Source organism: Xyrauchen texanus, chromosome 49, assembly GCF_025860055.1.
Source record: "Xyrauchen texanus isolate HMW12.3.18 chromosome 49, RBS_HiC_50CHRs, whole genome shotgun sequence".
NCBI lineage: Eukaryota > Metazoa > Chordata > Actinopteri > Cypriniformes > Catostomidae > Xyrauchen > Xyrauchen texanus.
In genome coordinates, this window is record NC_068324.1 from 21,733,171 (window position 1) to 21,755,927 (window position 22,757).

Consider the following 22,757-nt stretch of genomic DNA (forward strand, 5'->3'; position numbering starts at 1 on the left):
ACAATAGAAAAATGTAATGCGAGTTCTGTTGAAATGACTGGAACTTTCTCCCCCTTTTCTTGTCTTGACATGCACACAGCAGTGAACAGAGATAGAATGTATGCAATGACAAAGAAGGCTAGCTTAAAACAAGTTTGCTAAGAAATGTACAGTGTATATAATATCAAGTTACCAATATTAAAATAATGTTCCAAAAATGGATAAAGTTAATCCATTTAAAAATATCAGAAGAATAATCTCGGTTGCACATTATTTTACAGTACTTTTGAGTATATTTCAAGTGTTCTTACCAAAGAAATTACTGAGTAATAGTAGGTAAATACTTGTCCTTAATATGGGTTAAGGTTAGGTGTTAGGTTTAGGGTTACCTAGCAATTACAGTTGTTATAATTATATAGTATGTAAATTTAGAACAACTTTGTAAAATAAAGTGCTATCATATTCTCTGTGACCAAAAATTCAGTAGGCTCAGTCTGGCCCCCTTGAAAACATGACCTGAGGCCAGATTCACAAAAATGTTCTTAAGAACAAACAAACAAAAAAATAGGATAAATTATAAGAAGGTAATTAAAATGTTTCCTAAGCGCAATTCTTCACAAATTCGTAAAAAGTTATGCATTTTCTTAAGAATGTCTTAAGAATAAAAAGACGTTATAAAAAGCTTTGACATTGCCTTGTCACATAGCCTACATCAAATTCAATAATTCACGAGGATGATAATTCAATTATCCTCGTGAAGCTTGATGAAAATATCAAGTTGGAAAGTAAGAGGTGGTTAAATGGAAAAGGGTGGTAGAGGGTGTCTTTGCTGTGCCCAACTCCAATAGGAATGTTGATGGGGTGAAAAAGAAAGTCTCCGCTTTCTAATGTTATAAATATTCTGTTTCTATGAATTGTAAAGATCATGGAAAGAGAGCACTATATGCAGCACATCCGTTTGAATAAGCATGATTGGTCACCATGTTAAGAAGCTTCAAAACAACATTTATTGTTTGAATTTGGTGAAAGATGAAAATAAAAATGGCATTAAACACAAAATAAAAAATTGGCCGAATGTTCTTTAACATTCTATGAATCGATTTAAACCACTATTGGCCGATTAATTGGTTATCTTCCTTTTCCCCTACCTTTAGTTATTGGTATCAGCAAAATCCTCTGTTGGTCGACCTCCAGTTCATGCAAGTCTCATCATCATTGATATCATGCCATATGTTTTGCACCAAATTAAAATGTACATAAACCGAATATTGTTAACATTTTCATTTTTATTGGGGCGGCGTTACTTTATCTATACTGTACCTATTTTACTGTTCTGCTGTGTTGAAATGTTACATTTTATCATGCACAGTAGTTATTTGTACGTTTTCAATCTGTCTTGGAACATTAGGCAAAATTAGGTTTAAATTTAAGTGTGCACATTTAAAATCTACAGATCTGTTTTATTAAACGGTAGATGTATTGTTTTGTTTGGTACTGTGGTATACTGCACTATGTTCCCTACAATGTTTAGTTATGTGATTGTTGTGTGTCGTGCAGTCCGAAGACATTCGTCTAGAGCCAGATCTGTATGAAAGCTGTCGACAGGACATCAAGCAGCATTGTCAGAATGTGGTGTTTGGAAACGCTCAGGTAAAGCCATTTAAAACTCCTCCCCCTATATTCTTGTCAATTAGGAATGCCTAAAGTAGTGGTGCCAAGACGATACCATAATTGGTATCAAAAAAATGTAACGATACTGGTGTTCCTTGTTCAAATAATTTACTGCAGTCTTCGTGAACTGTTTTTCTACAGAAGTTGGTGGAAAATGTGTGGACTTTGATTTCCTATTAAGTACTATTTAGAGGTAGACTGATCTATTTCGGTTTAACTGATATTTGGATAAATCAGTGGCATGCGTTGCTATTTGAAACTATCAGTTATCTGCGCCAATAGTTTATTACTATTATTATCATCACTACAATGTGTTCCTCTAGAGGATTCTACAGTTTGATTTGGTTCTACAGTATAACAGTGGCCTCTTGAGGTGAAATAAAAATGATCACTGACAACTTGTGGGGATGCGCTTTGTATGACGTATCAATTAACGTCATACAAAGCTGAGAAATATAAAAAAAATCTTAAATCAATATTTGGTGTGAACAACTTTGCCTTCAAAATGGTCCCAATTTTCCAAGGTACATCTAGACACCGTTTTTCTGCATCATCTATCTGGTGAAAATATTGGCTTTAAAAAAAGCTTAATTTGGTGAACTTAAATATTTAATTGTAATGGAGACAGTCTCTGTCATTTCAAAATAGGAGTCACAAAATTAGTATTTCAGGCTTGTTTATAGTTAAAAGTCCTGCATTATGCACCACATATTTTATTTTCTTTGGTTATTGTTGGGATTTTGTTTTGAACAATAAACTTTTGGGCTTTTACTAATTTTGGACTATTGTAACATTTTCATAAGTATCGGCCTTATCCACCAGGGCTGCGTTTCTCAAAAGTATAGTAAGCTAAGTAGATCATACAAACCAATGACGCCAGAGGTCTCAACGATAAACTTAATCTTGTGATATAAGAACATTTTAAAAAGCTTGTGATGCTTTTGGGAAACTTAGCCTAGCTTAGTTAGACGTCTACTACCATTTCATAATGTACCAAATTAACATGAAACTCACAATTAAATAAAAAAACATATTCAACTTGAAACCATTTTTGCAACCTGTTTTATTTCAGCAATGTAACATATATCCAAGAGAAACTGGGTATGCGACAAGAAAGAAATGGAACATGCAATTAGGGATGTGCAGAACAACTAATTTCACTGAAATTTAAATGTACATTTTGAAGTTGACTAGTCTAAAAAGTGAGAAACCCTCCGATAACAGAAAAAAAAAAACATTATCATGTTTATGTGATCCATTTAAAATACTTCAATGAATATTCCTGGTTCAATACAAGTTAATTCCAATCGACAGCATTTGTGGCATAATGTTGATTACTACAAAAATTATCTTGACATGTCCCTCCTTTTCTTAAAAAAAAAAAAGCAAAAATCTGGGTTCCAGAGAGGCATATCGAATAACTTACAAGCACGAACAGATTTAAAGAAGACTCAAATGTAGAAACATCCATAGAGACTTGCAGACCAACATTTCCGAAATCTGTTTCCTGCACCACCACCGAAGTGACTATCTTTGCTACTTTACTCATTTTGCAAAAGGTCATTTTTCTGCGTGTGCCACGAGTGGGAACATGCACGGCCTGAGGTGAAATGAAACTTTGTATCCATCAGCTTCTGATATCCTCTTCTTTTAATAATTGTATTATATTATTAATCATATTTAAAATGTAACATTAACAAGACTAAATGTTTTTTACAGAGGTTGCACTTAAGCCAAATGAAAGTGTGTAAATGTTGGGCAGTTTAATGGTGAAAAATATTGACCGCCTAGTAATTCCAGTGTTGACTAGCTGCATCAAAACCATTTAATCGCCAAGTCGACTTGTCTCTTATGGAATTTAACTACAATATATCAAACAACTATTATGTGCGTGTGTGTGTTCAGGTGATCGAATGTTTGAAGGAGAATAAGAAGCTGTTGACGCAGCACTGTCATCAGAAGCTCTTCAGACTGCAGGAGACTGAAATGATTGATCCAGAACTAGATTTCCAGCTCATGAGAGTCTGCAAGCAGATGATTAGGGTGTGTTTGCAGGCACCAACAAGAGACAACACATCACAGCTAGTTTACTTATGAAACCTTGTCAATTGTATTCTGAAATCCTCTAAAATGATCAATTTGATTAATGTATAGAAGCTGTTTAACAGCATTCTTTTCTTTTTGGTCTCTTAATGATTCATCTGCTATATTTCTACAGCGTTTCTGCACTGAGACGGATGCAAAGAACATGCTGCAGTGCCTCAAACAAAACAAGAACAGTGAGCTGATGGACCCGAAGTGCAAACAAATGATCACCAAGAGACAGATCACACAGAACACTGGTACAAACATCTATTAACACCCGCTAGCGCATTCAGGCTCTCCTCGCATCATTCAAATATTCATCTAATATGATAACACTTTGCTCTTGGCCATAACAGACATAAATTTGATCGGTTACATTAGTCGACAGCTAACTTGTCTTGTTTCCATTCTAGATTATCGTCTGAACCCTGTGCTGAGGAAGTCTTGCAAGGCCGACATCCCCAAGTTCTGCCAGAGCATTCTGAACAAAGCCAAAGATGACAGTGAGCTGGAGGGACAGGTCATCTCCTGTCTCAAACTCAAATATGCAGACCAGGTTTGTAGTCTGCCATATACACCCATACAACATCACAACATGCTTGCTTTCGGCCTTTTCGACAGTGCTTTGACCTTCGTTTGGTCAAAGCACTGTCACTAACGAGAACGAGTCTCTGCAGCGTCTTTCTCCAGACTGTGAGGATCAGATCCGTGTGATTCTGCAGGAGTCTGCGCTAGACTACAGACTCGACCCACAGCTGCAGTTGCAGTGCAATGAGGAGGTAACATTCGCCATCTGAACATTTTCTTGTGTGATTCAGAGATGGTTCGGTCTTAAGTGACTAAATGTGAGTGGGTTCATCTGTCCCAGATCCCGCGGCTCTGTGCGGAAGAGGTTGCAGCGCAGGAGCAAACAGGACAGGTGGAGGAGTGTTTGAAAGTCAACCTGCTGAAGATTAGCCATGAGGGATGTAAAAAGGTAAGACCTTTAGCAAGATTAGCTGGGTTGTCGCAGGTCCACTTGAGTCTGCACTGCTATTAGGTTGAAGCCTGAGCCTGGTTGACCAGACCCAACTGGTACAGTCAAATCCTAAACTGAACCAAGACATGACACAATGGTCGAAGCACGTGTTTATATAGAAAAACAATTTAAAACGGCAGACTGGTGCAAAAAGACGTTTGGTGTTAACAGCCCCTAACTTGTGTGTTCACGTGTGTCTGTGATTGAAAGCACATAAGCGAAATAGGTTACGGTAAAAGTACAAAAATTATATTATATGTTAAAGAAATGTCCCTATATTATATTAAACAAATATAAAATTATCAAAATATTTATAACAATCATTATATGAATTAAATATCTGCACTAAGTTATATTAAAATAAAAATATTATGTGTCAAATAAATGTAGCCGGTTTTATTGACGACAATTTTTTTTCTTTTCATTTATCCAAAGTGACATTAAATTTACAAAATATTATTATATATTAAATATAGTCTATTTTATATTAAATGTGCTGTATATTACAGTACTGTGCAAATGTTTTAGGCACTTGTGAAAAACTTTCAAAGTGAGGATTTCTTAAAAAAATTATGGCACACATGATTTTCATTAATCAATTAATGTCATACAAGACCAGTAAACAGAAGAAGAGCTAAATCAATATTTGGTGTGAACACTTTTGCCTTCAAAACTCTCCAATTCTCCTAGATCCATCTGGACACAGTTTTTCTTGGTTGTTGGCAGATAGGATGTTTCAAGCTTCTTGGAGAATTCTCCACAGTTCTACTATCTATTTAGACTATCTCAATGGCTTCTGTCTCTTCGTGTAATCCCAGACTGACTCTGTTCAGTGGGGGTCTCTGTGGGGTCATGACATCTGTTGCAAGGCTCCCTGTTCTTCCATTCTATTTGCAAAAGTAATATTTGGGAGTATAATATGTATACAGTGCATCCAGAAAGTATTCACAGCACTTCACTTCTTCCACATTTTGTTATGTTACAGCCTTATTCCAAAATTGATTAAATTCATTATTTTCCTCAAAATTCTACAAACAATACCCCATAATGACAACGTGAAAGAAGTTTGTCCCACTCAAGGACATTCGCAGAGTTGTCCCGTAGCCACTCCTTTGTTATCTTGGCTGTGTGTTTAGGGTTGTTCTCCTGTTGGAAGATTAACCTTCACCCCAGTCCAGAGTGCTCTGGAGCAGGTTTTCATCAAGTATATCGCTGTACATTGCTGTATTCATCTTTCCCTCGATCCTGTCTAGTCTCTCAGTTCCTGCTGCTGAAAAACATCCCCACAGCATGATGCTGCCACCACCATGCTTCACTGTAGGGATGGTATTGGCCAGGTGACGAGTGGTGCCTGGTTTCCTCCAGACTTGCCATTCAGGCCAAGAGTTCAATCTTTTGTTTCTCATGGTCTGGGAGTTCTTCAGGTGCCTTTTGGCAAACTCCAGACAGGCTGTCATGTGCCTTTTACTAAGGAGTGGCTTCCGTCTGGCCACTCTACCATACAGGCCTGATTGGTGGAGTGCTACAGAGATGGTTGTTCTTCTGGAAGGTTCTCCTCTCCACAGAGAAATGCTGGAGCTCTGTCAGAGTGACCGTCGGGTTCTTAACCAGGGAGGTGACCAAGGCCCTTCTCCCCCGATCACTCAGTTTATCCGGGCGGCCAGCTCTAGGAAGAGTCCTGGTGGTTCCAAACTTCCATTTATGGATGATGGAGGCCACTGTGCTCAATGGGACCTTCAATGCTGCAGATATTTTTCTGTTCCCTTCCCCAGATCTGTGCATCGATGCAATCCTGTCTCGGAGGTCTACAGACAATTCATTGGACTTGGTTTGTGCTCTGACATGCACTGTTAACTGTGGGACCTTATATAGACAGGTGTGTGCCTTTCCAAATCATGTCCAATCAACTGAATTTACCACAGGTGGACTCCAATCAAGTTGTAGAAACATCTCAAGGATGATCAGTGGAAACAGGATGCACCTGAGCTCAATTTTGAGTGTCATGGCAAAGGCTGTGAATACTTATGTACATGTGATTATTTTTTTAATTTTTTTTTTTGTTGTTTTTTTTTTATATACATTTACAAAGATTTTAAACAAACTTCTTTCACTTTGCCATTATGGGGTATTGTTTGTAGAATTTTGAGGAAAATAATTAATTGAATCCATTTTGGAATAAGGCTGTAACATAACAAAATGTGGAAAAATACTGTGAATACTTTCCTGATGCACTGTATATCCTATTTATATCTTTAGTTTTTAGTGTATCAATAACCATCTTAAGACAAATGTTTTTGTGAAACGTCTTAGGTGCCTAAGACTTTTGCACAGTACTGTGTATTATAAAAATATTTTTTCATCAATTACGTACTCGACCAAAATCTGTAGTAACATTGAAATAAAATAAAAAATAATGTATTAAAGAAATACATTTGAAAAATCATTATATATATATCAGGGTTTTTCCTGGCTCTAAATGAGGCAGAGGTGGTACCATCCTGATCATGTGTACACATACATTTGTCCCATGCCTTCCACCAGCTGAAGCAAACACTTACAAGCAACACATTTTAGGTGTTTAATAAGTAGATGATTGAAGAAAATGACAATTATCAACTTAGTCTATTTAATTAAAAAATCTAACCTGTTCAACATTAAATACAAGCTAACAGCTGATGTTCATTTATAGTTAACAAACAGCAAACTTGATTAACCTCTTAAACTGATAATAAGCTCATCTCTGATCTCAGGTATGTGGGTGGGTATGGTGTGAAGGGACTGTTTGTAGACCAATCGGCCACTGTTTTACAGCTTGGATTGGACTGACCGCTTAGATTGACAGGTCTTGTTTTACCATGCGCACAACTGTGAAACAGTGCTGGATCTTATTACTTGTTACTTAATCTATGTAATTATGTTTCTTGTTTATTGTGGCATTTACAAATTTAAGTAGTTCTTAGGTTCAGTAAAACCCTTAAAAATGTTTTTTTTTTTTTTTTTACTTTTGATAAAGGCTACCTTGGTTCCAAATGCCATAACTTGCTTTGAGATAACAATACAACATTTTGCCAGATACAGTTGACATGCTTGTAGTCATCATGTCAAGCATGAATAATTAACAAAATGAATAAATAAACTCCATCACTTTCTCAGCAGTGTTGTAACATAAGAGCCTCCAAACATGGTGTGTACATGTTTGCATTTTTAAGAAAATCAAGATTATGCTTGGTTAGTCATTTTTAAGTCACTGAAATAAGGCTATGAAACGCATAATACATTTTGTAGACTCACTCACAAAATTAACTTTTGTGGGTCACTTTTTGTGTTAGGCCGTATCATTTACATTTATGCATTTGGCAGACGCTTTTATCCAAAGCGACTTACGTGTCAGATCACGCTCCTCTTCTGAGGTAAATTCACAACGTGTATCCTTCCAAAATCCATAATGAGCTCAAACGAGAATATTTGTTTTCAATTGAAATTGGTTCATTTAAAAGTAGACAGTTCAAGCTTTCTATAGACCTATTTCTCATGTCTGCGAGGCAAGTATACACTGAGTTTTGTTTCATTTTCATGACGCGCTCCAGACAGATGTTCACAGAGACAGAGATGCAGAAAGCGCATCCTGTATGATTTCTTTATTTTACAAAATCACAACGTTTTGCTGTTATTGTCAGTGTACACAAATAAAAGTTGACCATTTATTGTTTCGAATGATATCTTGCTCTTATCTGTATGACAAAAAATTACCGAGTATTTATTTCTGCTGTTATCAGGGTGTTGTCAGGTGATCGGGCCGGCGCCTCTGACCACAGAGGATTGACTGTTCTGTTATCAATATAAAATATAAATAAAAATAAACTAAAACGAGCAATTCAAATATTTAATTTTGGGGGCATTTCCTACCCTGCACGACGCTATTTTGAGCCAACGCCTGATTAGCTTTCTTGTTGTTAAGCTTATTGGAGGGCTATTGCTGGCTCTATGAAGATTTTTTATAGTGGTTTAATTTCACAGCAGTGTCTAACAATGTCGAAGTTTAGGTCAAACATTAGCCTTACCTGGCTGTCACAAATGAAGGCTGGTCAGGTAGACTTTGAAGTTGTGTGGAGGCTGTGACCAGGGCTGGACTGGGAAGAGAAATCAGCCTGGGAATTTACAGAGCAACTGGCCCAAAAGTTGGGGGGTTTGCTGTCCTTTTCTGCATATCGTGGTGCCGTTTTGTGGTCCGTTCTGCATAACGCAGTGTATTGCAGCCCACCTCCACGTTCTCCCAATGGCCAGTTCGCCCCTGATTGGCCCCAAAGTGCGTCGTCCCACCGGAAAAATGCCCGGTATGCCAGATTACCAGTCCAGGCCTGGCTGTGACAAAGAATGTCAAAGAGGGGGAGGGGCAGGTGCTCGATTGGTCTCGCAGAATTACAACAAATGCAGATGTCGGGCACAATTTGGTAGCCGATATAGTTAATTTTTGAGCTGGAATGAAAACAGACCTCTTCTATGTGTATTGTGCTCCGATATGACTATAAACAGGTACTCGGAAGGCTGATTTCTTAAATATTTTTATCAAAGAATATTTGATATTATTATTATTATACATTGTCAACAAATTCTAGAAATGTACACTGAGAAAATAAAGAATAAATAGAAATACAATAAATTGCTTAAACATCAGTTCTGTTTAGTATCAGTCAATGCTGACTATTTTAATACTGTCAGTTAGGGGCAGGTTTTAAAACATGAAGCATTTACACCTGCCGAGTCAAGCGGTGTTACACTGTATTCTGCTCTATAAGGTCAGGGGAAACTTGCAACGGTGGAAAACCAACATTTTAAATATTAAATTTTATGAACAAAATTTTGTGAACAAAGGTTTACACCATTAGCTTCCAGTCAGCAGACAAGCAATGAAAGTAGCTGTGTGGTTAGCTAGTTAGCCATAAACTTGTCACGGAGAGTAAAAGATGAACGTTATTTATTTTCATTTCCAGCATTGCAGCTCCCCAACTAGGTAACAACGTAGCATGAAAACACTCAACAGACACAATCCACCACAGCACCGTTGTCTGCTGAGCTGCAAAAAGATGCTCTTACCTTTCGATCTGCTACATTACTTACTGCTCAACTATAGCTGGCTAACATAACCAGATGTGATAAACATGAGTGACATGGTTGTCAGGGACAGGGTTAATGTTATATTAGTTATATTGAAAAGAGAATATGATGTGGTCATTTTTTTATTACCTTTCCAGTATTTATTTCACAAACTACTTAGCAACTTACTGAGAAGGCACCACTTATCACTGCATAGCTTAACTCCGCCCTGTCTGCTGAGTCACCGCCAGTTCAGAGTCAGCTCTGTAAACAAAGGAGTCGAAGTGCTGAACAGGACATTGTCCATCGCTTGTTTTTTATTTTTGCGGCAATGCGATTGTCCAAAATCAACCTCCTTATAAATGCACATTAAACATCATATAAGTTGACTGCGATTGTGCTCTACATTAACACGTTCAGTGTGGACAAACTAATTATTCACTGGATTAGGACATGGTGATAGACAGGAAGAGACCGTCTGACTGACATATAAAGTGACCAGCCACTATTCTTTTTATTTATTTAACATGCACTACTAGTCAAAAGTCTGGAAACACTTGACTGAACTGTTTCTCATAGATCTTTCAAATAGTGCTGCAGCAGCATCCACCAAAGGTGGTTTAGATAACACCAAAGAATTTTCGGTCTGTTCTAAAGTGTTAAGGACCTGTCATTTTATGTTCCTAACTTAAAACTAAAGTGGAATATACATTTCTGCTCAAGGGCATGCCATTTACTTGGAAATAATAGACTCAAACAAAACTCTTGAATATAGGTTTAATGCCATGATGCTAATGCAGCTAGTTCTTCCTCCAGAGTGCTCAATTTATCAACCTAATAAATACAAATGTTTTTTTCTGATGTAAGTGATATATAACATATATCTGTGAGATATTAAAATTAGAAATCATTCAGTTAGATTGTAAATGGCAGTTTTTCACCAGCTTTTGCTAGTTTAAAGTGCAAAATGCATCAGATGCTCAATAAACGATCAATGGCCATACTGGCCGAACTTTTTAGCCTGTTTAAATGCTGTAACGGGTGTCTGTCTAAATTAGATTCAGTTTTGTTAATAGTGCTCTGTCCTTATGACTCTTCTGACTCATTCCTGCTGTAGGAGGTGCTGAACATTCTGAAGCAGAGTAAGGCAGATATATTTGTGGATCCAGTTCTACACACAGCTTGCGCTCTGGACATCAAACACCAGTGTGCCGCAATCCCACCTGGCCGAGGAAGGCGTAAGTATTTTTGAAATGAACAGATGGTTTTACACTGCTTTCCAGCTTGTGTGTGTGTGTGTATTGATTACTCTGTGTTTGAACAGAGATGGCGTGTCTAATGGAAGCTCTCCAGGATAAGCGTGTGAGATTACAGCCAGAGTGTAAAAAGAGATTACAGGACCGCATTGACATGTGGGGTTACGCAGCCAAGGTGAATAAAGCATGAATATGCACAAACCCATCAAAACCCAACCTCTATTTTATTCTGTTTTATTTTTTATTTTTTTTAATCATATACAAGTACCAGTAATCACAACTGTGGTATTCAAGTGCAGTTATCAAGTGAGCTGCCTACCTCCACAGCATTTCATAGCATCATAGAGACTCTTCCGACATGAAGGCTGGTTTGAAAAGTTAGCACCAACATAAAGTTAGCAGCTCCATTCTGCCTTCTTTTGGCTAGATTTTAAAGCAGTATTATATGTAACTTTCATAGAGGGTGCATTTCCAATAAAAAAAATATACAGTACCTCTTTATGCTTGGATTATTGCTATGTAGCTTAGCAACATGCTAATGTCAAATTCTATTAGAATAAGTCAAAAGTCAAGACGGTTATACATTTATTACATTTACTACATTTTGTTACATGTTTGTTTATATGCTTTTTGTGATTTATATTGAGTTTACATTTATATAAATAGCAAGCGTTAAAATGGTACTGTCTCTTTAAGAGATTATCGTAAAGAACAAGTGTTTACGGTTGAATGAGAGCAGCGCACATTAACAGGATCAACTTGAGAGAATTTGCACGGTGGTTTTTTCTTCATCCATGTAATGTAATTTAAATGTTTTACTTTTCAATTGACAACTGACTAAATAAAGGATATTAAAGGTATAGTTCACCCAAAAATTAAAATTCTCTCATCATTTACTCACCCTCATGACATCCCAGATGTGTATGACTTTCTTTCATCTGCTGAACTCAAATGAGGATTTTTAGAAGAATTCTCAGCTCTGTAGGTCCATGGTGACCAGTCCTTTGCAGCAAAAGCACATAAAGGAAACATAGAAGTAATCCATAAGTTGGATCCATGTCTTCAGAAGCAATATAATATGTGTGGGTGAGAAACAGAACAATATTTAAGTCCTTTGTTACTCTAAATCTCCACTTTCAGATGTGAAAGTGAAACTAAACGGGCTCCATTTGTGGCTTTTAGATGCAAAAGTGAACATGGAGATTTAGAGTAAAAAGGGACTTAAATATTGTCCTTTTTCTCATCCACACCTATCATGTTGCTTCTGAAGATATGGATTTTACCACTGGAGTTTTATGGATTTCTTTGTGTCCTTAACGTGATTTTTGGAGCTACAAAGCTCTGATCACCATTCACTTGCATTGTATGGACTGACAGAGCTGAAATATTCTTCTAAAAATCTTTGTATTCTGCTGAAGAAATTAAGTCATACACGTCTGGGATGGCATGAGGGTGAATAAATTATGAGAGAATTTTCATGAACTATCGCTTTAAAAAGAGACATTCAATTAAAATGGAGCGTGGGGCTCTCATTTTTTGACACAAAATGTACGGGTCGAGCCAAAAAGAAATTTTGACTTGCATGGTATGTATGAGTTGCTCGGTTCTTAAATTCAAATCTACATGCTCTCGAGTTTTGCAACACATTTACTGGTTGGTAGCATGCTTTAGAATGTAGAATGTTGTGAAAACATTTTAATCAAAAGTCAGATTTTAAGTCATTAAAAGCTATTTCAATGACATTGCATGGCTGAACTAAAGTGACTGTGACAACCTGATTGACACCTTAGGACCAGCTGCAGCTAAATAAGATACATTTCCTTCAGAATGCACACTTACGAGACATTGTAAAAGATGAGGCTGAATCCAGCTTCTTAATCGCCAACTTTACTTAAGCTTGAGCTTTGTTGTCTTCTAGCTTTACATGTGCGCAAATTGTGTCACTGAATTGATGGCATATTTAAACTCGGAAGTAGAGGACCAGTATTGTTACGAATCCATTCTTAACAACATTCTTGTGTCTGTGGTCTCTTCCTCTATAGGTAGCACCAGCAGAAGGTTTCTCCGACCTTGCTGGGCAGGTTTTCTCATCTCCTGCCAAGAACTACATCCTGAGCATTCTGCTGACATGCGTTTTGGTGCTGTTCCTTATGGGTCTGCTGTGCGGCCGCATAACCAAGCGTGTGACGCAAGATTTGAAGAACAGGTAGAGAGGGGGTGGCGGGGGCAGGGGTAGTGTGATTCTGCTCCCCTGAGGGGCAGAATGCCCAGAATGCCCCATTCGCCATTCTTCCTGGGCCAGGGAAGGACGCTGGGATTGGTAAAGCAAACTTGACGAGGGTGTTGGGGGGGGGGGTTGATGGGGGTCGGGTGTTTAGACTCTGTGTGTGTGCATTTTCATGGTACCGCCCATGGCCACATTGGGACCTAGTTTTAATTGCAACACACACTCTTTGTTTTTTCCCCCGGACTGTGCATATCCTACATCATCTGTAAATCTGCCTGCTGCGGAACCCGCGAGCATCCTTTCTGCTGTACGCCAATAAACTGGATCAGCTTTCTTCAATTACAAGCACTAATGTCGCAAAAACTTTGTTTTGATTTCCAGCTAGATGTTTTTATTTATTGTTGATGTTTTGGCTGTTTTGGATTGCGGTAGCAGGAGGTTTTGCGTGGATTTGCTTTGTGGTGTGTTACTATTTGCAGGGATGTTGAACACAGGCAGCAAATTGTTGCAATTTTTTTACGTCCATACTATAGAAAACAGTTACTGAAGATGTGCATAGTGACAATGATTGAGTGATCTTCTTTTTTTTAATGCGTGTTTGTGCCTTTTTGCGTGAGAGATTGTGATTTGTGTGTCAGTGGATAATATGTCTGTGAATCTATAATTTGTTTTTCTCTCACATAATATTTGCTTTCATCGTGGGCTACTTTTTTTCCTTTGGAAACATTCATGTTTTTTTCCTGCTCTTGGTAATTCTTCCGTCTTTTGGTGGGTGGTTTTTGTTGGGAGGATTTCTTGTGTGGATGCAGTGTGAAGATTTAGAACATCAGTCCCACTGCTGTGTAGGTGTTGAAGGAGAACTGCTCTTAACTGGGCCGATAGCACCAGATTTACAAACTTGAGCTTGGCCTGTCCAAATCGCAATGTTAACGCAAATCAAGGGTGGCGGTTGATTCTGGGCTCAGGAAGGGTCACATTCAACCTCTTGATTGCTTGGTCTACATGTCCCTGTTTACACGCTGTTATTGATGTTTTCTGGTGGTCAACAGATATTGTTTTCATAGTGCCATTTTAACAGACTGTTCTGTTGGCTTAACATCCCCAACACTCCATGCAAAGAATTGAATGCATTGATTTTGTATGTCAAATTCATGTTTTCAAAAACTCACCCATGTCTCAATTATCATTGTAGATGCATTTGTTTTATTCTATGTTCTGGGAATGCCTTGCTCTTATATCATTGGGTTAACAGAGAAGTGTATATCACTATAACTTCCTAAGAGTGGGAGAATTTTTGGTTTCAAAAACTTCACAATTGGTCCATCTTTTCAAATGGGATTTTGAAACGTATTGCCGTCCATATTTATGATAGTTTCAGGCTTTACTTTGAGCTTTTTCATTTGGTTTCACGGTGCAATCTTTTTCTCAAAGATTTCGAGAACTTGGAGGATTGTGATCCATTAAGAACCGTGTTTCTACATTTGCAAAAAACATTTTTTAATTAGGAGTATTCTTGTTATTTTTCAGTAAAAATATCTAAACACTCTTAAAACAAGATTAATTCACTTGAAGCAAAATGACAGCATATTTGGTCTTGTTTTCAGAGAAATCTAGCTTAATTTGGTAGTTTTTGCTAAAGAATTTATTTTTTTTACTGGAAAATAAGACAAACACTTGTTAAATAATTACAAAAATTATTTTATTTTGCAATGTTGAGTTTATCTTGTATACTCGACTCAAGTGAAATCTCATAATACAACCATTTGTCAACTAAGTTTGTAAATTTGTACCGTTTGTTAAAATAAAATTCACTACCAAAAGCTTTAGTGCAGCATCTCACTCCACTCATACTTCACTTTCATGTAGATCCAATAACATTGACGTTAAAACATTAATTGAGTCCTGTTACAGTTCCTGTGCATCTCTGCCTTTTAAATTAATTTGGCTTTTTTATTGTTATTTGTATGCTTTTTGTACAAAATGCCATTAAAGTGGACTTTGGTTATAGTGTTTGTGCATTCAAGCTGTGCTTTAATAATCTGATTTCATGTTATAAATGCATAAATGTTCATGCTGTTGGGTGGGGGAACAAAACATCTGTACTGTAAATAGCTGTAACATTTTAATAGAGGATGTAAGATGGCAAACTTTGCCTTTTGGCATTTTCTTTTTTGCAGAAAACTTGATCAGCCATGGGCTACACTCTTACAGAAGGACAGGACAGGGTACATTTCTATTAAGTAACAAAAAAAAATTATAATGTAGAAATTATTAAGCACACACCCAAAAATGAAAGTTCCATGTGATTAAGTCATATCATTCGAAACTTCTATGAGTAAATTATTAATCCAAAAAAATTGGTCAACTGTATATAACTTTATATTAATTGGCTTGTGCTCAAATAAAATTTTGCAAGCAAGAAATTTTTTATTGTAGCTCATGCTATTGAATGTATCCGCATTGGGGTGATTTCTGTAGTAATTTGAATGCAAATTTCATTAAACAATATTTGAGGTAATGAACCAAATGTATCTCTTGCTTCATGTGCTTTGAATGATTTTTAATATTTCTGCTAATAAAGCTTTGATTCATGCTTCTTTGATGTGGATTTCCTGCAAAGATGGGGAAAAATGAATTGCAGCCAAATATTTTATTTTCATAGCTAATGAAAATACAGCTCTTCCCTCGATTTCCTTAATGTTTATCCACTTGCAGCAGTGAAAAAAATTATTTTAACGGTAAATGTCTTTTTTTTTTCTACACCTTGAAAGTGATTCAAACATGTATTTTGGAAATATTGATGCAAACTACTTGAACTGTGGTGGTGTTGTGTTATTACCATATTCATTCATAGTGACTGATTTTACTCAAACCACTTTTTTTTTTTTATTATTATTATTTTTTGTATTTGATTTTTGCAGTATGGCAGACATTTCGGGGGGAAATGTACTTAAATATAATATATTATAAATTTTTTCCCACGTGAAATATGACCTGAATATGTTTTCGTTAGAGAATCCAACCAATCTAGTCTTGCAAACATTACGGGACAGTAGTTTGTATCAATAATAAGGGTGTTGGTATACTGTCCATGTACTCACTCCACTGTATCCATGGCTGGATGAAAACTGGGCAACTTTTGGTTGACTATTTTTTACGTCATCTTTGCATAACTTCTGAACGAGTTAAACTAGCACTGGAAAAACTTCTTCTGTAAGTGACATCTGAAAACCACCGTCATTAACAACCACTGCTTCCTGTCTGTCAAATCTGATTTATGACAAATTATACATGACAAGGATGAACTGTTTTTGTATTTTCTTTCTGTGTACAAATTTATTATAAAAATTATTTTTCCTCAAATCTGATTAAACCATGTACTATACAGATATAACAAAACCAAATGTGCATTTCTTTTGTCATTTATGTTGTTTTGCTCTGTACAAGTTGAACTGAACCTTTGTTAATAAAATGATCTGATGGTTTGTACCTGCTTTGAACTTCCGTTTAGCTAAAATTTTAAATGCCAGATGCTTTAAATGGGAATCATAATTTGTGTTTTAGAAGTGTTGACTGCCTCTTATAGCCCTGCATACACGAGTACAGGTCACGAGCGCAGAGATGGGAGCTTGCGTGGGTGCACGGAGTGCAACATTCCTTTAGGACAAGTGTTTTGACTATTTTATTCACATTTTGCTTTTACGTTACCCCCAAATTTCAGCCACATATTCCATTTCTCCAAACTATGATAAATGCTCTCAAAACAATTCACACAGTTGATGAAACAGACACGTCATTTTGCAGAACAATTCAAATTCACTGGATAATGAAGCAATGTATTCTTTTCTGATAATACATTTATTAAAACTAAATATTAACATCAAAACCATAGATGTGAATTCATAGCATTTTTATCTCTAGACACCCAACTTTATTATTAAAATAACACCTTTGTCATAAAAACCCACAATAGAGTTTTCATAAAATTTCTCTAAATTACAATTTAATTTACTGCTTTTCCTCTGGAGAGAGGATAAGGAAGTTTACTGTAAAAAATGATTATTGCTCTAATTTATAGACCTATATAAGACAGCACTGTAAGCAGAGATGGTACAGTAATTGTGGACATTGATTGTGGCATGCAGACCAATGCCATTTCTCCCTTTTTTGTTGAGATCAGTCAACAAAGAAGTCACTGTAGGTCTGCACACGTTAGGCCGAACTTTGTGTGCTTCAGAGAGACTGTGATTCATAACATGATCAATTAGAGGCATTCTTACATCATTTGAGCTGCATCTGTGTCAGTGCTCGGCATTAACACTTGTCCGGCACAGTGGATTTTTGTAGGGGCAAGTGAAAGAGATTTTACTTGTCCGACCGGACAAGCAGACCGATTAAAACATAAATGAAAAAAATATTTGTGATAGCCCTGTGTCACTTATTAGAAAGTTCATGTTTTTTTCTGCTGTTGAAAGTAATCCAGAGCACGTAATTGATTGACAGGTTGTGTAATGTGTGTGTTCTGTAAATGTCTGAATGGTCAGATACATTTAAAAATTCCACCAAAATGTGTCTTTTGTGAGATATTCATGTAAACGCAGAGAGTGATGTCTAAAGTGAATGTAAACAGTGGAGAAAAAAGCAGATTTGTAGTAAATGTCAAACTTGTAAGCATAAATGTAAGCTAATAGATCTGCTGCCGTCTAGTGTGTCATCATAAAAATCAAACAACCATAACAAGAAAACACTCACTGCTCTTGACTGGGTAACTTTAGTAGCTTTAAAAAGTATTAATGTATTATAATCATGCAGACCAGTAGCAGGTTTATGTTGCATTTCATTCTGGATGTTTACTTGGAATACTTAATAGCATTTAAGACATTTAAAGCTGTTAAAAAATAATTTTCGTAATTAGTTCTATTTTTTTTTTTAATCTATTTCTATTCATTGCTTTTTTTTATTGTTATTTTAATACTGACTGTTTACTAGTCATGAATAAGAACTTGAACTTAAGAACTTGAAACCACTCATATTTGTGTTATTATTTGTTGTGGTTTTGAAGCTGCTATTGAGAATCATCAAATTTCACTACCAACTACTGAAATTGTAGTATTGTGATAACGTATAGCCTTTATTGTACATGGTAGATCTTACTGCAGTAACATGATGAAAAAGTAGATCTCATTCCATAGAAGTGTGAGCATCCCTGATGTAAATGATGGCGATGGAGGCTTTTCTTTATTTGACAACCATACATAACATAAACTAATTATCATATGACAATTGTCTCCTCTCCCCTACCCAGTGCAGTTTACATTTCAGTTGCAGAGAATTGAGTTGATTGCATAGGTACACTATTAGGTTGGGCATCAGTCATAATTTTAGAAAAATATACAACATAAACTTTGACATGTTATTTGATCATGTAACTTAAATGTCCTTTTTTCTCTCCAGACAAGTAGCTTTTCCAGTGAATGACCAATTTAGCTGACAAGCTGGTTAATCCAAACGTCTGCTAGCTGCCTTGAGGCATCACACAGGTCACATAAACTGTTACATAATCTTCAACAGTGAAGAAATTAGGTGTTATAATTGATACAATCTGTCCTTTGAAAATCAAATTACCAATGTTTGTAGAACAGCATTCTTCCATCTAAGAAATATTGCTAAATGCCCATTTTATCATCGTTACATTGGCTAACTGTGAAATTTCATATTCATTTTAAAATTCTGTTAACTACATACAAAGCTTTGAATGATCTGGCTCCACAGAAATTTAGTGACCTTCTACCATGCTACATTCTATCACGTTCATTATGAACGCAAAATTCTGGCCTGTTAATAGTTCCTAGAATATCAAAATCCACACAAGGAGGTAGATCCTTTTCATATTTGGCTCCTAAACTATGTAATAGTCTCCCTAACACTGTTCAAGATGCAGACACTCACTCAGTTTAAGTCTAGACTAAAGACTCATCTGTTTAGCCAGGCATACATGTAATTTATCCTTGAACCCACAATTAGGCTGCTTTATTTGGTCTGCCAGAACCAGAAACCAGAAACATTGATCATGATCTATAACTCTGCAATAAATTGAATGGCATCTATGCTAATATTATTTTATTTGTTTCCCTGTCCCAACCTTGGGACTCCTATCCTGAGGTCACCAGAACCGGCTGGATCCAGCTCCATTCCTGCTTCATGTTGGACTCCACTGCTACGTTTTGCTGTGTGATGATGACTAAATGTAGCTGGTGCCAGCCAAACATCACTTCAGTCAATAATGATGGACTTCAGAGGATGAACTGATGCCAACTCCAACCATAAGACATGGGATACTTCATATGCCATTGTCTGAACCTTGGATTTAGGATGTACCACACCGAACCTCACCGAAATTTCTGGCCAGGTTGAACTGCGATGCGTCTCACTGATCTCTGCCTGCATCACCTCGATCTATTGATGGACTACACTCTTGAAATGGAATATATAGAATATAAATTGCCAACAAAACCAATTAACAAGGACAATTGCATCTATGTGAACTTCTGCAGTTAATAAAGAATGGACTTCAAAGACATTAGTCATTAATATTACAGTTCAAACTAAATTTATGTTTAAACACTGTCCCTTAACACTTACCTTGTTTAATAATTTTAAACCATGACTTGCACTATACATAAGTAATATTTACATTGTATTCATGGTGTTAGCCAGAGGGGAACTGGCCCCTACGGTAAGTCTGGTTAATTTTTCTCCCATTAATCAACATATTATGGAGAAAGTCATCTTCAGGTCATCTGAAGTCATCTTCAGCTTGCTCACTGGGGTTATTAATACAATTATTATTTAATTACTTATTTTTAAACACAATTCACAATCGTATTTTATCTAATTACACAATGATGACACTGACATTATAGACATTGCAGTTTTATCTTCTGTTAATGCTGATCTTCTGTAAAGCTGCTTTGAAACTATGTGTGTTGTGAAAGGAGCTATACAAATAAAAATGACTTGACGGCCAACCCAGATGTCCTTTCTTTCTTTAGCAGAACACAAAGTTGTTAGAAGAATATCTCATCTCTGTAGGTCCTTACAATGCAAGTGAATGGTGACCAAAACTTGAAAGCCCCAAAAAGCACAGACAATCGTAGTAGACACAATCCATATGACTCCAGTGGTTAATACAGTTTTTCTAAAGTGATACGATCATATTGGGTGAGAAACAGATCAATATTTAAGTCCTTTTTACAATAATTATTTACTTCTGGTCGCTCGCCAATGCGTGTTGGCATGTTCAAATGAAAGCAAAATCAACGAAGCTTGTGAACATCATTCTTTTGTAACAAATCGAGTGGCACTTCCAGCTATATCACATCAGTTTTCGTGTGAATATGCCAACATGCTTACAATTAAATTAAACAATTATAGTGAAGAGAACTTATTAACATTGATCTGTTTTGAGAGAGTTGCATGGCGCCATGCAAGGTTCGGACGTGTGAACGGCAAGCTCTGTGCACTTTGCTAGTTTTGTGTCATAAAATGGTGAGATTCGATACACCCTGTTCCATAACTATTCTATGAAGACAATATGTCAAAGAATTAAAAAACCTCAGGCTCTGGAGATATTAAAAGACACTTATGTGCTCAAGCTGATACCCCTGTGAAGGCCGCAGACCAGGGACTCAATTTGGCCAGTCAGGTGAAAGAGATTCAGCGTCAACTGTTGAACATGTAGGTAACGCTGACGAAGGTCATTGCTGACTTGGAGGATCTTGCTGTAATACGTCGATCGACAGGGTTGGGGAGTAACGGAATACATGTAACGAACAGGGTTGGGGAGTAACGGAATACATGTAACGGATTATGTATTTAAAATACAAAATATAAGTAACTATATTCCACTAAAATAGAATAGTTACATTCAAAAAGTATTTTGATTACTGAAGAGACTACCTTGCATTTTATTGTCATTTGTTTAATTGAATATTTCGTCCTTTAAGATAGAAAACATTTATACATATAAATGATGTGATCCAAAGTGCATCTGAACAGCGGTGAAACACTTTCTTATGATGTGTTAAACTGTCAGCATTACACTAAGCTAAAATGCTATTTCTAGCCATTTTACATGCACGATCATATTTTGTTTTATCAAGAAAATTCACGTTGGATCATATTTTCTTTTTTCTAGTAAGACCTTTGATATAAGGGCAAAAATCATATTATTGATAATAATGTTTGTATTGTTTTCCTGTAAAAATATCTAAAATTCTTAAAACAAGATCAATTAGATTCATCTTGTTTTAGAAAAAACACTGCACTAAGATATTTAGGGTTTTTAGAGAATGTAGTTGGACCGAATGCCCGTTTGCTTTCTCCCAACGGCTCCAAGATGCATGCTGGAAATGGCTGCTGGTGGGGAGTCGTGACGTCGGGGGAGTGATCGACCAGGTGGTACTGGAGCAGCTGGTTCATCGATTGCCAAAGGGGACAGCGGAATGGTTCCAGTGCCACCATGTCGCTGGAGGCAGCTGTCTTGCTCGCGGAGGACCATTTGGTGGCGTACCCGAGGGCGGAAGAGCCCTCCTCTCTCTCTCTCTCTCTCTCTCTCTTGCTCTCTTTCTCTCTCTCTCCCCTTCCCCTATGTGTTCCTCCCTTACCCTTCACTCTGCTCTCTCCCCAGATCCCGTTCCAGCCCCGTGGAGGCGGAGATCTCTGCCACCAAGGCCACTTCCCCGCATGAGGTGGTGGACACCGCCACCTACCTCTACAGTGCCGCGCTCACTCTCAGGTGGAAGTCTCCACCAACGCAGGTGTGGGCAGCCTGCTGGTGTTGTGGGGATCTGGGACACTTCCAGGAACAATGCTGTGCAATGGAGCTGGGTACACTGGTCCAGGTCCCTGACACCCCGCAAGCTGCCCCCAACCGAGCCGAAGCGTACCGGATACCGGTAAGGATCAAGGGGGTACTCACCAAGCATTAGTAGACACAGGTTGTATTCAAACCATGGTCCACCAACACCTGCTTCAACACGAGGCATTGGGCACAGCTAAAATGATGAGGGTGAAGTATGTGAATGGGGATATTAGTTAGTTAGTTAGTTAGTTCCCGCCTCACCTATCTGCTGATTTTGGGGACTAAATTGCCTGAATTCAGAAATATATTAAAGGGAATATGTGCAGATGGGTCTTGCACAAAAGCGATGAGATTGTGAAGTGTGCAAAGCTCTGGCAAGGGAGGTGGAGCCTGGGCCTTCTTCGTCAGCTCCACATCAAGATGAAGTGAGGGGGGAGAGGCTGCGGCCCCTCCAATCCTCCGGGGATTTCCCTCTGGAGCAGTCGTGAGACCAAACCCTCAAACACACTTTCGACCAAGTGAGAGTGATTGATGTTCAAAAACTCCGGCCAAGTGTCATGCTTT

At 37.3% G+C, this 22,757-nt stretch overlaps 1 protein-coding gene across 1 annotated transcript in view; it reads left to right on the forward strand.

Moving 5' to 3' along the window:
• Positions 1-16,807, forward strand: part of LOC127640667 (Golgi apparatus protein 1-like) — a 63,420-nt gene extending 46,613 nt beyond the window's left edge. Inside the window, exons 18-26 of the mRNA XM_052123357.1 lie at positions 1,537-1,629; positions 3,556-3,693; positions 3,869-3,992; positions 4,149-4,291; positions 4,413-4,514; positions 4,604-4,711; positions 10,965-11,085; positions 11,172-11,278; positions 13,146-16,807. Of these exons, the coding sequence (XP_051979317.1) occupies positions 1,537-1,629; positions 3,556-3,693; positions 3,869-3,992; positions 4,149-4,291; positions 4,413-4,514; positions 4,604-4,711; positions 10,965-11,085; positions 11,172-11,278; positions 13,146-13,313 (1,104 nt within the window). The 3' untranslated portion in view covers positions 13,314-16,807. The remainder of the gene's footprint in view (positions 1-1,536; positions 1,630-3,555; positions 3,694-3,868; positions 3,993-4,148; positions 4,292-4,412; positions 4,515-4,603; positions 4,712-10,964; positions 11,086-11,171; positions 11,279-13,145) is intronic.
• The last annotated feature ends 5,950 nt before the right edge of the window (positions 16,808-22,757 follow it).